At 41.7% G+C, this 15,507-nt stretch overlaps 1 protein-coding gene across 1 annotated transcript in view; it reads left to right on the top strand.

Moving 5' to 3' along the window:
* The window catches only part of LOC131081681 (protein eva-1 homolog C-like), a 202,110-nt gene that overhangs the window by 44,445 nt on the left and 142,158 nt on the right, over positions 1-15,507 (top strand). Inside the window, exon 2 of the mRNA XM_058020936.1 lies at positions 11,618-11,832. Coding sequence (XP_057876919.1) covers positions 11,618-11,832 — 215 coding nt within the window. The remainder of the gene's footprint in view (positions 1-11,617; positions 11,833-15,507) is intronic.

The following is a 15,507-nucleotide window of genomic DNA, read 5'->3' as shown; positions in this document are numbered from 1 at the left end:
CTTTCCACTTGAGCACCAAGAAGGTAAAGCTTGTTTAGCAGGTAGAAAGGAAACTCCTGCATTAATACTTGATCTTCAGCTCAAGGTACAGAGACAGTCCTGCCTTTACTCCCCAGTGCTAATTTTCTGTCTTTTCCAGGAGGAACATGTGTAACTTGAGGTTAGGTGACTTCAGGCTGCCTGGGCAGTGTTACAGCTTGGACTGGTGATGCTCAAGATGCCTGTCTATTGATAGTATTGTTTATATCAAACAATAGAAGAGCAATTTACCTGTGACATCATCATTCCGGCTATCCTGACAACATTTATCAGGGCTTAAAGTTGTCCAGTTGCTGGTGAATAATAAATTCCCTCTTGGCTAAAGTCAATGGCTTAAACAGCAGATGCTGATCTGGCAGTTTTGCCTGGTTGTGGCAGATGCAGCACACTGCATGTCCTGTTAAGACAATACTTGAGGTTTGTAGCCAGGTCATCAGAGATAGAGCACATCAGAAATCAGGAGAGACTTATGGAAACCTACTTTTGATCTTCAATTTTTACCCCCCTCTTTTTATAGCCTCTCTGAGATCCCATTTTTTCCTGGATTTTTTTTTCCTTTTTGCAAGCAGGTATGATTTGGAAATAAGAGATCACATGAGGACATAAAGACAGGTCACTTACAAATGGATACTCTTGCTCAAAATATTTATCTTTTCTCCTTTTTACTATTTTAAGGCTGCTCTCTGCTCCTCCAGTTTCAAGTGACCCAATCTCCACAATCCTTCCAGCTGATTCTTGCTGTCATGATGAACTCCTGAGACCACTCTTCTAACTGAAAAATGAGAAAGAGATTTTATATGTCTATTCTAACCTCTGTCTTCTTTTATTTTCCCTTTTTCATTTCCTTCTTTTTCCCCTACTCTGCTTTATCCTTTGACTGTTTAGCCTCTTCTATCTTGTCTCAGTCTCTACTCATTTTCTTTCCTCTCTTGGGGTTCATAAAGCTGCCAAGGCCTGGCCAAAGCAAAGAGAAATATGCATTTCACAGGCAAAGGTCATGCAGAGGGCAGCTCTTACTGCAGGTCCTGGGGAAAAGGATGCAAGTTTGTTTCAGAGCTGTTGCTTTCATTACATTTGACAAATCTACTCTCAATAAGCATAAATAAATAAAATATGGAATGTAAAGCAGAAGGAAAAGGGAGATGTGAAAATTCCAGTGCTGGAAAAAAGCTTTTGCCTAACTTTTGGATTGTCTTGGGAGGTGAGTTCTGGGAGAATTAAGCACGAGGTCTCTGTTCTGGAGGGAAATCACCAATGTGGGTTTTCTGCAGTGTCTCATCAGAGCTCATGCAATATGTCTGTGAGCAGTACCTGCCCTTCCCAACACAGGCTGTGATTTGTCATTATCCCCCAAAATTTTCTGCATTTTTCACTGGAAAATTTGCCAGGTGGGAAAGCAATCCAGTGATTTGACCTCCCTGAGCGTGGAGATTGCCAACCTTACCTATCACTGCACAGCACCAAATGAGAGAGGCCTTGAATTTTAGTTTGCAGGGCAAAAAAGATTCTAATAAGAATGACCATTTCAGTGCTGAACTGCTTTTTAAAAACAGTGGAGGAGACTACAGCCTGATTGGAAAGTTTTTCTGTAGGAAAACTCTTCTCTGCCAAGTTGGTATTTGCACATGTAAGTCACACTCTATTATTTCATGCAAGGTAAGAGGATTTAAGATTTGCTCTCTGGGATCACAAGAATTGTTCAACATTTTCACCTGCCAGTTGAACATTTTTCTACATTTTTCAGGGATGTGTGGTCACTCAGAGAGCCCCAGAGCTGGCTCCTGGCACTGTGTGCAAAGCACTCACATCTGCTTGTGATGGCTTTAGCAGCAGCTCCCGTGGGGTTATGCACTTTTGCCTTCCCTCCTGCCACTTGGCCCAGTCTAAATAAATCTGCCATTGCCCTGTACTCACAGTCTTGTCAGAATAATTTCTTCTGAATGGGCAGAAACCTGTTTATTCAGTGTTGGTGTTTCTTAGCCCTTGTCATATTGTCATGGCTGAATTCTTGATTTGTTTAAAGGATTGGTCAGTGCGCATAAAGTCTTGTCTGTCACTTGTGTGGTAAAATAACCACTTCCTTTTCCCAGTGTGATATGCTGTGCAAAAGATTTCTTTTAATTTGGGTGGTAGCAGGATACTTCCCTGTCACTCCCAGTAAAGCTGTGGGCAAAGGCCAGGCAGATTTTAGGCACATCTTCTGCTGTAGCTCTGCTGAGCTCACAGTTACAGAATGGCTGATTTATAGTTCCCTTCCTGCACGTTCTGGTGCAAAAAAACCCCCCTGTCCTCTGTGTTTGCAATGGTGAAAGCCTGGGTTTTGGTAAAATTGGACCATTCCCAAACTTCCCAAGCTGCTGCTCTGTCTCTCACTGTCACACTGTGTGGGGACATGAAGGAGCTGTTACAGACCTTGCCAGAGATAAACACAACCTGCTTTCATGACAAATGCCAAATATTTCCTATTTCCAGAGAAGATTTGGGATCAAATTTTCTTTGGTATGTGGTGAACTGGTAAATCCCTTGCTTCCTAAATACTAGAGATAAAAAAAGGTGCATTCATTGGGCAAAAGGGTGCATCAGGGGGCTGCTGACAGGCTCTGTGCTTGCCAGCATTGACTTCTGACACAGCTGAGGGCCCAAGAAGGGATTTGATGGAGACAGAGCTGCCAAATGACACAAATTTGATTTCAGGAATTTTAGTATCTGGACCAGAAGGTGCAGAACAGTTATCAGTCTCTTGCCCTAAGACATAGTGATGCTTCAAGGACAGGCTGAGTGTGGCACAGATCCTGTTTGAGCTCTTAAACCTGGCTGCTGACAGACACCAAGCTTTGGGATTGTTTTTTCCTTAGCTGGGCTCTTTCCAATTGCATTTTAATTTTGTAATGTTGATTTTCAAGGCTGAATTTTTCATAAGAATTTATCACCCGAAGGGGTGGGATCAAAAGGACTTTAGTGTGAAAATATAAGTCCAAATGAACACCAATGAGACTTCAATACATGAGGAAAGGTGCATTGGTAGTTATGCATGTATCCTGAAGAGTTATATGAGTATAATTATGGCAGACTAATTATATCACTGTAGTTTTGCTGTTAAAGATCTCTTGTATATAAACCACCTAGATAAAACTGTCCTTTGAATAAAATAAATCTGTTATAACTTAATTTAGAAGAGCTGCATGGCCGTGGTGGTGTTAAGTTCTTTATTGCTGCTTAGAATGCAATGGCAAGGCCAGAGTGAGCAGTGCTGTGATTTATGTGTGGGATGACTGTTTTGGAAAGGACTTGGTTGGGAGCCAAGGAGAAAGAGCCAGCTGAAGCTGCTCAGGAAGTTTCACCCATGCAGTTCCCTCAGCTGTAAAGCAATGACCTTAAGCCTTACTGCAGCTGTATCTCTGGAATGAAATAGTGCCCAGCTTGTCACAGTGTATGGGATTGACCTTTGGGGACTGTTGGAAGTATAGCCTAAATCTCTCTCAAAATCACAGCTCTCATTCTCTGAGTGCTGAACAAACCCCATAAGGCTTCTCAAGACAACCTGGTTATGCTATAAGATGTATTTTATAAATTTGATTGCAGTATGTGCAATATAATTTATGTATTTGACACATAATACATACCACTGCAAGTTATCCTTTTTTCAATTAAAGCAAGACATTAATATTTATAATGCTGTAACACTACCATATTACTTATATAATATATTAATATTTATGAAGTTATGACATTATTCTAACAAAGTGTTATAAGAAATTTAGTACTGCAAAAAATGAACTCCTCAATTGTAGTGAGGTTCAGGTTCTTCTGCAACTTAAATTAGGTAAAATATTCTGCAAAGTTGCTTGGTGTTTGGTTTTTTTAATACACATGTGTGTGCATATGTCTACATATAAATATATTTTTCATATATACACATACCCACATGTACACACACATGGAATTTTGAGTGGGAAGGGTTAGGAGTTGCCAAATCTGGCAGCCTGATAGGGCAGAGATACAAGAGCCCTGTGTCCCCGGGCGCAGGCAGCTGTGGTGCTGAGCAGCTGCTCTGACAGAGCGGGGCTGGGTCAGGCCACTGGATTCAGGCACCAACACTTGGCTTCCACACAAACACAAACAGCACCAGTTGCCTCATCCTGTTCCCCTGTCCAGCTGAGCAGGATGAAAGCCTGTTAGTAGGAAATGTAAAATAAATACATTTCATGTGGATCCTCTGAAAACTGGCCCCAGAGTGTCCACTCAGGTCTGTGGTCCCCAGTCACCTCACACAAATAGGAGCATGCAGAGAGGATTTGTTGACTCCTGGTCTTGCCGTAGCTGTCCTGGACTTCCTGAAAACAACTCAAAGCCTCTCTGGCCTTGGCAGTATTTGTCTTGTGGCTGCTTTCGTACCTGCCTCCCAAAGCTTTTATTCTACTTGCCAGCCAGCCCAGCTTGACAGCCAGCAGTGGCCCCAGATGTACCTACACACTGAGCACTCAATCTCTTGCTTCAGTGGCTGGCAGGAGACATCCATGGACACTGACCTTGTTTCAGCTGTGGCTGCTCTCAGCTCCATACATCACATGCACACAAATCACTGGAAGAGGCTTAGATCTGAAACAAGGGAGCAGGAATCAGTAGCTGGAGAGAGGGTTGCAAGCTGGTGAAGTCCTTGTGCACTGCCTTCCAACCAAATTCTCTGTACTGTCAAATTTCTTGCAAAATTGTGGCTGCCTGCAACCATACAGCTCAGCAAACAAGAGTTTTTTGAGAAATTGCTGAAATCCAAAGGAAGTGGGTGGACAGCACCTTGAATAACCAGTCATGATACTGGTGCACAATTCTAGGAGAAACACTGACAAATGGAGGGAGTCCAGTGGAGGGCCAGGAGGATACTTTGAACCTGAAGCACATGGCATAGGAGGGATGGTGGAGAAGAGAAAGCTAAGCAGTATCCAGATGCTTCCTTCTGCTTCCTGAAAATGGCTATACATAAACCAAAGCTGGGCTCTTCTCAGAGCGGCAAACTAACAAGGTAGGAGGCAAGAAACATGAGTCATGGCAGGGGAAATTATTAGCACTTTTTTGAAATAAAAAAAAAAAAATTTGAAAAATTTGAATGACAAGGGAGGTGAAGCCCTGGCAGAGGTGCCTCAGAGGCTGGGGAATCCCTGTTATTGGCAGCCCTTGCTCAGGGCTGAACACGGTGCTGAGCAGCTTGATTTCACTTTGATATTGACCCTGCTCCAAACAGTAGTCTGAGCTGGGTGACCTGCAGGAGGCTCTTCCAGGATAAATATTCAAGCATTAAAAAAAAAACAAACAAACTTTTTAAACTCTGTCCATTTGTTTTTTTAAAATGTAGAATTTCAGGAAAAATAAATCTCTATAGGTGTAAAGGCTTAAAAAACTTGTTGTAGAAAAAAAGTAAGCTCTCAAGAAAGTATGGACTTATGGGACAGTCAAGGAAAATCATCAAAGATGATAATTCAAATAACAAAGATTTTTGGTATTGAATTTTTAGACTGATTGTTTAAAGTTATAGACCAAAACTACTTGCAGTTGGAGTTGCTTTTTTAATCCTCCAGAATAATTCCAACTGTCTGTGTAAAAGCTGTAGTGTTTATTGAATTTTGTAGAAGTTTAGAGTTAGGGAATTTAAGGGAATAATTAGTAATCCTCAATAGATGTCATATTCAAACCTGCAGAATTGAAAATGACAGTGTTTTTACTTCTGCCACCCCTAACCTTCACCAATCTAACTTCCTTATCCCAACTTTCTTATCCCTACAAAAACCTGATATGAAATACTGATCAGCATTTACCAAACCTTATCTTGTTTAGACATTAGCTGGCACTCAGCTGCAGTTCTAAGTTCACTCTTCTTTCAAAACCATTTTTCTGAATTAACACTGGATGCTGCTTGAAACTGTAGCTGAGGTACAGAAGATCAGATAGTGGGCAGGGAACTGTTGACTTAAAATAAAAATATTTTCCTTAATACGCTTACAAGATGTTCAGGTTTGTTCAGAGCTGTATGGTATCTGAAAGGTGAAAGGCTTGGGGAGTAGGTGAACTGAAAGCAAATCTCTCTGTAGAAGGATTGTAATAGCACATTTCAATCTCCAGCATTAGTAACAAAGCAAAACAAACCCTACTTGTCTGTACTGGGCTGCTCTGTGATTTGAGAGAGCAGCTTTTGCTGCCACCACCACAGGATTATCAGTAATGCCTGGTATGAAATGCACTCATTGAGTCCCTGCTCTGGCTTCAAGCCTGTTCGGGGGTCACATTTCAGCCCTGTTGGCCCATCCTCATGGCTGTCACTCGATTCCCCTGGCTCAGCTCTGTTTCTGTGAGATGTTACAAGGATCAGTGCTCTGCCCATAAAGAAAAAGCTGAAATTCTCCAGTCCACAGCCTGCCTGAAAACCAGTGTGGTTTAGGGGTTGTCTGAACTCCAGAAAATCTGATTAAGGTATCTCCTGGAAAAAAAGTTCTATGTCACATTCAGTGTCTCTATAACATCTGCAAGGGAACTGAGGAAATTAGAAGAAAATGGCAGCAGATACTGAAAAAACAATATGGATTTGGAAAATAAGAGGATAATAAATAAAAGAATCTGTGTCAACCAGCAACAAGGGAATACTTAATTCACTAGCAGTTAATTGCAGTGACTCCATGTGTTTCAGTGATTGGTAAATCACTTATTTCTAAGTATAAAGTCCTTTTTTTATGAGGCTGATTTTTCTCTATGATATGTACGCACTCCTGTATTTGTAACCACAAGAGCTCAAAATGGGATATTTTAAGAAGACATTACAATAGCTTGGATATAGCTTGATGCAGATGTTTATGAAGCTCTGGCTTTAATTATATGTAGTAATTCATTAACCATTAGGATCCTTTGAATTTTCTTGTAATTTATTAAAAGTTTTGGATCACATCCAAACTGTAAAAAGAGTTAGTTCTATTGTGATTTTCTCTATTCTTCCAGCACATTCCTACAGGGATGTTCCCTAGTGAAAGATGAAATCTCTGTTCTGAGGATTGGCAGCTGGTGAGTTGCTATGTGCCTTGTCAAGCAAAACTAGAACTGGTTTTAGTGGAAGCAGAAGAAGAGAACTTGCTGGTTTTAGACAGCCATGGCTAATTGGGATACATGAATGAATGTTTGTGTGCTCTGCTGTTATCAAAGAACAGTTGCAGACTCATAGACTCATGGAATCATAGAACAGTTTGGGCTGGAAAAGGACTTTAAAGACCATTTCATTCCAATCCCCTGCCTTGTGCAGGGGCACCTTCCATTATCCCAGATTGCTCCAAGCTCTGTCCAACCTGGCCTTGAACACTTCCAAAGATGGGGCAGCCACAGCTTCTCTGGGCAACCTGTGCCAGTGTCTCACCACCCTCACAGTAAAGAATTTCTGCCTAAGATGAGAATTTTCTAGTTTAAAGCCATTCTGTCTTGTCCTCTCACTTTGTGCCCCCGTGAAATGCCCCTCTCTGGACTTGTTGTAAAGCCCCTTTATGTACTGGAGGCTGTATTTTCCTACTTCTGGATGGGGTGGAAGCCCTTATGCCATCTGTGCTTTTGTGAACTGCTCCATCAGCTGCTTTGGTTTCAAAAAGGAAGGGCTGTAGCTCCATGAGAGAAATAAAGGAGGATGTTTAGATTTACAGTTCCTGTAAAATGGTGATATTCTGTATGAAGCTGTTATGTTTCTCTTTCCTTCATATGTGTTAGGATCTAGAACTGACTCTTGGAGGACTCAAGTGACTGTTGGAAACTCAAGAGTTTCCTGGAGAGGCAATGGTTCAAATGATTCTTAGGAGCTGACATTGCTGGGGGGGATAAAGTTACGGTCAGCATTAAGGATTGTGTTTGGCGAGTAGTGTAAAATAATTGCTGGTGACGGATAGCAGGCAAACCCCACACTTTGGAAAAATAAATTGCAGGTGGTGTTTGAAGGGAACATTTCCTTCTTTTTGAGGGAAAAAAAGATCTGTCATTTCATGATGCATTTCTTTTGGTTGTTTATTCTGTCTCCAGAGTGTAAATCCCTGCTTTGGTGGTGACACTGTTTTTTTGAATTGAGGAGATGTTTAGCTCTGGAGCTCTATACATTGATTTAACTTGGGAGTATGAAAGCCCATCATCAAAGATTCCACATCCTTGACACAATCCTTAAGAAAAGAGAAGTGTTAACCACAAAACATTTTGAAATTATTTTTGTTATCTCAGGTTTTCAAAACATGAAGCAGTTAGAAAAGGTTTAATGGGCTTAATTATTTAGATTTCTTTGTTGCTTTTAACATGTTTTCAAATGAAATTCATATTTTTAAAGAAAAGCTCAAATTACCACCTGGTCTAACATTGTTTTACCCTGGTATACAAATGCTATTAAAGTCCTCAATCACATGCCATTGGCTTCATGTTTAAATATTTCATTCAACAAAGAGACTCCCAGTGGTTCCTTCCCTGGTACCACACGTAAGGGTATAAAAGGTTACTTGGAGACTTGTTACTGAAAATTCAACAAGGGTCCTGAAAAGAATTCAGATTTTGGGTTACTGAACAATGAATCAATGGGTAATGAAATGCCAACACTTTCAAAAGAACTGCCAATGAATTAGTACAAATCTGACACACTTAAAGAGAAAAAAAAAGCAATAATTCTCTACAGCCACTTTCTTTTGCACTTTGAAGAACATCATCTCCTCCATGACCATGCCCGTGCCTAATCCAGTCTCTTCTCTCTGACAGTGGTCAGTGAAGATGTTTCAGACATTGTGCTTTGTGTATTATGAGTCAATCACCATCAAAGCCTTCAATCCCATCAATATCTTGAGCTTGAGCGAACTCAAGTTATTTTGAGATTTCTGGTGGAAGATGAGAGGAAGGAGCTCTTTCAACAAGTGATCTGCACTAATTGCAGGGGCTGTAACCTTCCTGATCCTGAATTGGCAATATGAAAGGCATGCTGTAGGAGGCTGTTCTGACAGAGTAGTTGAATATTCAGAGGAGACAGTAGAGTCCTGACTGCACTTTGGTTGTATTTCTCTGGCTCCTTAATAGGATAGCCTCAGGGAAAAGTCCTAATGCACTGGACTAACAGTGTGGAAATGCATTTCAATATTTTGTGCTGTATTCTGATTCTGTTTGTGGTTTGCTTGCCCTGATGGCCATCCTGCATAGTTGCCTTACTTTTGAGGGAGAGAGCTGAACTAATTCCAGGACTACGTGTGCAGCACCCACAGGGCATATATTCTACCAACTGGGAAAGCAGATCCACCCCAGTGGTTAATTTTGTCCCAGAGTGCCTCCTTGAACAAGTGAAATAAAGGCAGTAAATTAAGTAGTGTTTTTTGCTGATCTGATGCAGCCCTGTCACTCACTCTGATAACTGAGGCTGTGTCTCAGCTTTTTTCTTATGAGCAAAAGCTGCCCTTGGGACTTGGAAATTAACATGCTGATTTGAGTAAATATTTATTTGGCACACACCTCGAGGCACTGCAGCAACAGAACTGTGAAGTAAGAACTACAGGCTAAAATTTAGAGAAATCAGAGAATCCAGCCTCCACAGTGGCAGCTGAACAATGAAGCTAAATTACTGTGTGTTGGTTTTCTCTAAGAACAGTAATCATAGTTGTTTTAGACACCTTGAAATTTATTGAGATTGGTGGTCTTTCACAGCACTCCTGAGCTAGGTTTTGGTGTTGGCATGGAAGAAGAGCTATTCCCAGTAAAAGGTCTGGATACAGGAAGTGAAAAATTGGGAAAGTGGGGTTTAATTATTGTTTTAAAGTACCTAAAGGTATAGACAAAATGGAAACAGTCTTCTCTCTGAAAGGGTTCACTGTGACAGCTGTTAGGCTTTGGCACAGGGTGCTCAGAGAGGTTGTGGAGGCTCCACCCTTGGGTTCAGAACTGGGAAAGCTGGACTAAATTAGCCCTGCTTGGAACAGAAGGCTGAACTAGATGACTTGCAAAGGTAACAACCTAAGTCATTCTGTGATTATGGGTCACTAAGAGAATAGTCTTTTTTTTCGAAAAAACAAATTTTATCTCTCCTCTTAGGAATTTGCCCAGGGATTGTTTCTTTTAATTGCTCTTTTTTCTCTATTGTATCTCTTAAAAGTATAGCAGCAGCCATCCCACCATGTCCTCTCTCTGTCTTCCTCCACAGAGCAAGAGGAATATAAGGACAGGCATTGTGGGGTGGCTGCTTGTAGGCTTGTGTAGGTGGCAGTAGTGGGAAGGGGACTTTCAGACCCATTGCAGAGAGGAGATCTGTGGGGTTGAATGGAGCCACAGCTGACACTGATATGGGGCATGCTCTAGTGTTCCCTTTATGGATGTCTCTGTATCTGCAACCAGGAGGCTTCCCTGAGTGCGGCAAAGTCAGGATTGTTTGGGAGCTCCCATGGCAACCTGACTGCAATCAGCCCTTTTGACTCAGTGTAATTTTAATGAGACTTTGTGCCGCTGCTTTATTCTTGTCAACAACTTCATTATAGTGGATAACATAATCCCCTAAGAAACAAGGAGAGATTTGGTTCTGTGTAATGTTTTCCTTCAAAAAATATTGCGACTGTTCAAAATGAGAGAGAAAGCAAAGCTCTGAGGAAGTGTCAAAGGCCTAGGACAGAAGGTGCAGCCAGAAGAATTAAAATGGTATAATGTGAAAGGAGATCAAAGATGGGACTGGAGTACCAGGATGAAAAAGGACCTCATATAACCAATTGTACCCCAACCTTCCCCTTAGTGACTCTGCATTTGGGCCTTTTTGCCCATGACCATTAGTTTATAGGAAAAGTGATGTTGGAAGGGACCTCTGTTCTCTAGTCTAACCTACTGCTCTAGAATGTCAGACCTGCTGGCTCAGGGCTTTATCCAGTAAAGTCTTGGAAACTTCCAATAATGTAGGCTGCACAGCTTCTCTGGGCAAGCTGCTCTGCTGCTTGACTGCTCTCTGAAGGACTTGCTCCATATATCTGGTCTAAAACTCCTGTTTCTTACTGTGCCTGTTATTTCTCATTTTCCTACTGAGAAGAGCCTGCTCCATCTCTTTGATAACCTCAGAGTAGATACTGGCAAGCTGCTGTTATTTCCTCCCAAAAATGTCTCTTCTCCAGGCTGAAGAAGCCACTTCTTACAGGGAAAGGGCTCCACCTTCCAGCCTTTTTGGTGGCTTTCTATACTCACTCCAGTTTATTGAAATCTGTCTTGTATTGAGGGGCCAAAAATTGCATTTGTCATCTAGACTAAGTCTAAATGATGAGTCTGGCTCAGCTGCATTTCCTGTAAACTTGACGGATATGCTGATGTAAATAAGTTGTATGATTCAACTAAGAGTTTAGAGCATCCAAATGTTCCTTCCACTAAGGATATGAAACATGGCTGAGGGTCAAATCACCAAGTGTCCCTAATGTCCCTGTCATCGTGTCTCTCCTTTTCACCTTTGTGAGATGAGTAATAAAATCTGCATCCCTCATTGACTATTATTTTGTGTTTGTTGGCTGCACTGCTGTAAATCAACTAATTGTTAACTACTTTTCCCTAATGATGGTTTTTGTTGTGTTTTTTGCAGGTTACATATCACAGGTATTAAAGAATTACACTGACCATGCCTGTGATGGAGAATATGTGTCCCTGAGATGTCCCCACAGAACCACCATCAGCATCCAGTCTTCTTTTTACGGCCGAATTGTACCAAGCCATCAGCTGTGCCCTTCTCGCTATCCCCACTCCTATGCAACTTTAATTAAAGAAGATGTTGCCTGTTCAGTTGGCACTTCTCTTCAGGTATTGTTAAAATGCATTTCTTAAATTTGTACTTCACCTTTCCTTGGCCAGGCAGCAGCTCTCACTGTAGGTGCAGCACAGACCTGCCTTAAGCAGGGCTACCCAGCATGGGAGCTCTGACATCTCACACAGCTTAGTGGATAATTCATCCTTGTAGTTTAGACAGGACTGAATTAGATTTTGATAGTGAATTTCTTAGTTTTCCTGCAACTCTAGTCAGTAACACTTCAGGAATGTGGTTGAAGGAGAACTACACTTGAGGGCTGCATTATGTTTGACTGGGTTTGAAGAGCATTATTTTTATAGTTTTCCTTCCCAATTATTAGCTTTTTCAACACATTCAGAAATTGCTGTAACATTCTTTTTGCTTTAGATATTATTTCAAGAGGCTTTTACTTTGGTAACTTGAAACCCAAAAAGAATCCTTGGCTTTACTTTTTGTGACTCATTTGGCTCTTGGGCCATTGTAAGTGGTCATACATCACTTAAACTCATAACATCCCCCAGTAGTTAATCAGCTCTGACCATCTGTGTAGGGAAAGTTGTCTCTGTGTATTGTCCCAAGAGCACATGTGACGTCAGCAAAACAAAGGATTACTTGGAAGGTGCCAGTGTTACTCAACTGTCAGTGGGAGCAACTAAAATTAGCAACATGAGTTGGCTGATGCTGTTGAGATGAATAGGGTCTGCTCCTGGGTGTTGAAGCAAGCACAAGTTTTTCCAAGTGCCAGATTTGGGACTGTGAAAACTTTTGGGCAAAGCTCTCAGTTATCCAGTGTGTTTATGGCTTAGAATCAATAATAACTCATAATAAAAAATTATAGCAGACTAGATTAATGAACCTACAGGGTTAGTGAGTAATTTCTTTTATAATTTGGCTAAAGGCCAGAGTTTTCCACATCACTTCTCCCCCTTGCATCCAGGGTTTTTAAGAGACATTTACAGCATTTTTTAAAAAGTTGATGTGAGTGCTTTGGCTTTCAAACGCCAGTGGTAAGTTCTCAAGAATTTGCACAAGGTTGGTGTTTGGCTGTAGTGTAACCCTTAGGCTGACAGATTTGAAGTTGCTCCCATGACACTTCCACTGCACAACAAGGGACTGAGCTGTAGTATGGGAGGATGTGGTCCTTATCAGTGGAAGGTTTTCCCAGATATGATAACAAAAGTTCATAATGAAACAGATGAGAGGCAGTTGTGTTGTTTAGGTGGGAGAGCACAGAGAGAAAGCTTTGACAGAGGCTAGCCTTCACTGCTTTTATTGATTTGCTGAAAAATTTACTTGCAACATTTCATTTAGCAAGGTGATTGATAGCTATGAGCATCGCCTGAACCCTTGTGGGTGAGTGGCACACTTAAGGCATCTGGAAGAACTTGAGAAGAAGGAAGATATTACCCTAGGGTTTCCATTTCATGGTTTTATGTGTAGGAGGGATTGAAAATAAATCCTTACCTGCCTCTCTTAGCATTTTATGTCCTCAGACCTGTTCCCCATTAGCTTTGCCTTCAATACTTAGGTGCCTAGTAATTCCCAATCCCTGTTTATCAGAGTGAGAATTGTGTTCCCTGTAGGTAGTCCTGCAGTAGATCCCTTGTGCAGTACATTTCTTACATGATGATGACCAAAACACTTATTAACCCATTTTTGGGAATGCAGATGTGCTGGGAAAGCAGCTGACATTCTCTCTTCTGCCACAAATTTCTTGGGACACCTTTGGCAAGTTCCTGAGCCTTTTTGGAGGAGACTCACAGCCTCTTTGGTGCCCCCAAATGTGGCTTTGATCCTTCCATGTGTTGTGGTTGCCCAGGGTAGGATGAGTCCAAATGCCAGAGATGAATCTCATCTTCTCTCTCAGTTCTGGAGGGGGTGAGGCCTCTCTGAGGGATAAGCCAGGAACTCCACAAGCTGAATGGCAAGCTGCCTGCAGCTCACTGGTAGGAAATGCATGTGTGTTGGAAAATTGGAAAGCTGTAGACAAGGAAATTGCGTGTATTTTTGTGGTTTTGCAACTCAGATATATGGCTGCTACAGGCAGGACCAATTGTGTGTATATTCTGCTTGTCAGTAATTGAAAAAGTCAGCCAAACCAAACCCTTCATAGCTAAGTATATAAAATCACTGTGTCTAATCAAAGCCATGACTGTATAAATCTGCTGCTTCTCTGGAGAGCAGTCTGGAGGGAGTGAGGAGCATTTATTAACTGTGCCCTGCAAACACTAGCTGTGCATGTAAACTCCTGTTTACAATCTCTCTCCACTGTAAATGTCCAGTTCAGATATTGTTTCTTTGTTAAAAAGGGAAAAGAAGGAGTTGATTACACTGAGAGAACCACTACTAATTCATCTTTATGTGATTGGCTGCCAGGATTCCTTGCTTTAGTCACTTGTTTTGTTTGCAGACTACCTGGGAGAGTGTGGATGAGACATTAGGGCAGTGACCCCATGACCCCAGACTACACATTTCTGTTGTTCTAACACTGCAATGTCAGATTCAGTGGGAGCTTTCCAAATGCACAAAGAATTTGGACATTCATAGAATCACCACTGACTCATAGAATGGTCTGAGTTGGAAGGCATCCTAAAGATTGTCTTGTTCTAAGCCCCTGCCATGTGCAGGGACACCTTCCACTAGATCAGGTTGCCCAAAGCCCCATCCAATCTGGCCTTGAACATTTCCAGGGATGGGACAGCCAGAACTGGTCAGTTTGTTCCAGTGCCTCACCATGCTCCGAGTAAAGAATTTCTTCTTGGTACCTAATCTAAATTTACCCTTCTTCACCTCAAGGCTTTTCCCCCTTGTTGTATGACTGCACACCTTTCTTGTAAGCCTCCTGTAAGCCCCCTTTATGTACTGTAAGGCTGAATTCTGGATCAGTATTTCTGATGCCACTTGTTTTCAGCAATGAAACACTTGAGGTCTGTATGGAAGAATGTATAATGGTTGGCTAAAATTATTGCTTATTACCAGAAAACTATATTACACTTTACAGCTGATTATCTGCAATTTTCTCATTTTGATAAATTGGCAGAAAATAAAATCACAGCTTATTTGTAAGGAAAACAGAAAACCCTGGAGAGCCACTTAATTTGTTGTGCTTCTGCCCCCTGATATTTACCAAACACATTGAGGGCTAACTTCTCTCTCCATTTGCACAGATACTGAAATCAGCAGATAGATGCTCTTCCAAGGGCAATATTTTGCTGTGTCACTTGTTTCCCCAGGAGGAGCTGTGCATAAAAGGTGCTCTGGAGCTGAATCCTGACTCTCCTTAGAAAGACTAGCTAATCTGGGCAAGGCCTGTGGGCAAGGCCTGTGCCCTGGGTCTCTTTCAACACTCTCCAGGACAACCAGACCTTGGTGACAAGGATCACTGGTGCTGCTGATGTGGTATTTCCTTTTGTCCTTTGGGTGAGAGACAGGACACCTTTGCTGCCACCATCACCTGCTGTCCCTTCAGCAACCCTGCAAGAGGGAGCAGATTCCTTGCATGCTGACCCCAGGATTCCCTGAACTCTTCCTCTCTCTTTTTTTTTTTTGTCATTTTCATCCACCAGGAAGGTTTCTGTGAAACAAACAAACAAACAAACAAAAATGAAGAAATGAAAGGGAGCTGAGTTCTTTGCTGGTGGAAAGATGAGACAAACTTTCCAGAGATGGCTCTCAAAGCTCAGGCCAGC

Source organism: Melospiza georgiana, chromosome 3 (genome assembly GCF_028018845.1).
Source record: "Melospiza georgiana isolate bMelGeo1 chromosome 3, bMelGeo1.pri, whole genome shotgun sequence".
In the NCBI taxonomy this organism is placed as follows: Eukaryota; Metazoa; Chordata; class Aves; order Passeriformes; family Passerellidae; genus Melospiza; species Melospiza georgiana.
This window is presented reverse-complemented; position numbering and strand designations above follow the sequence as displayed.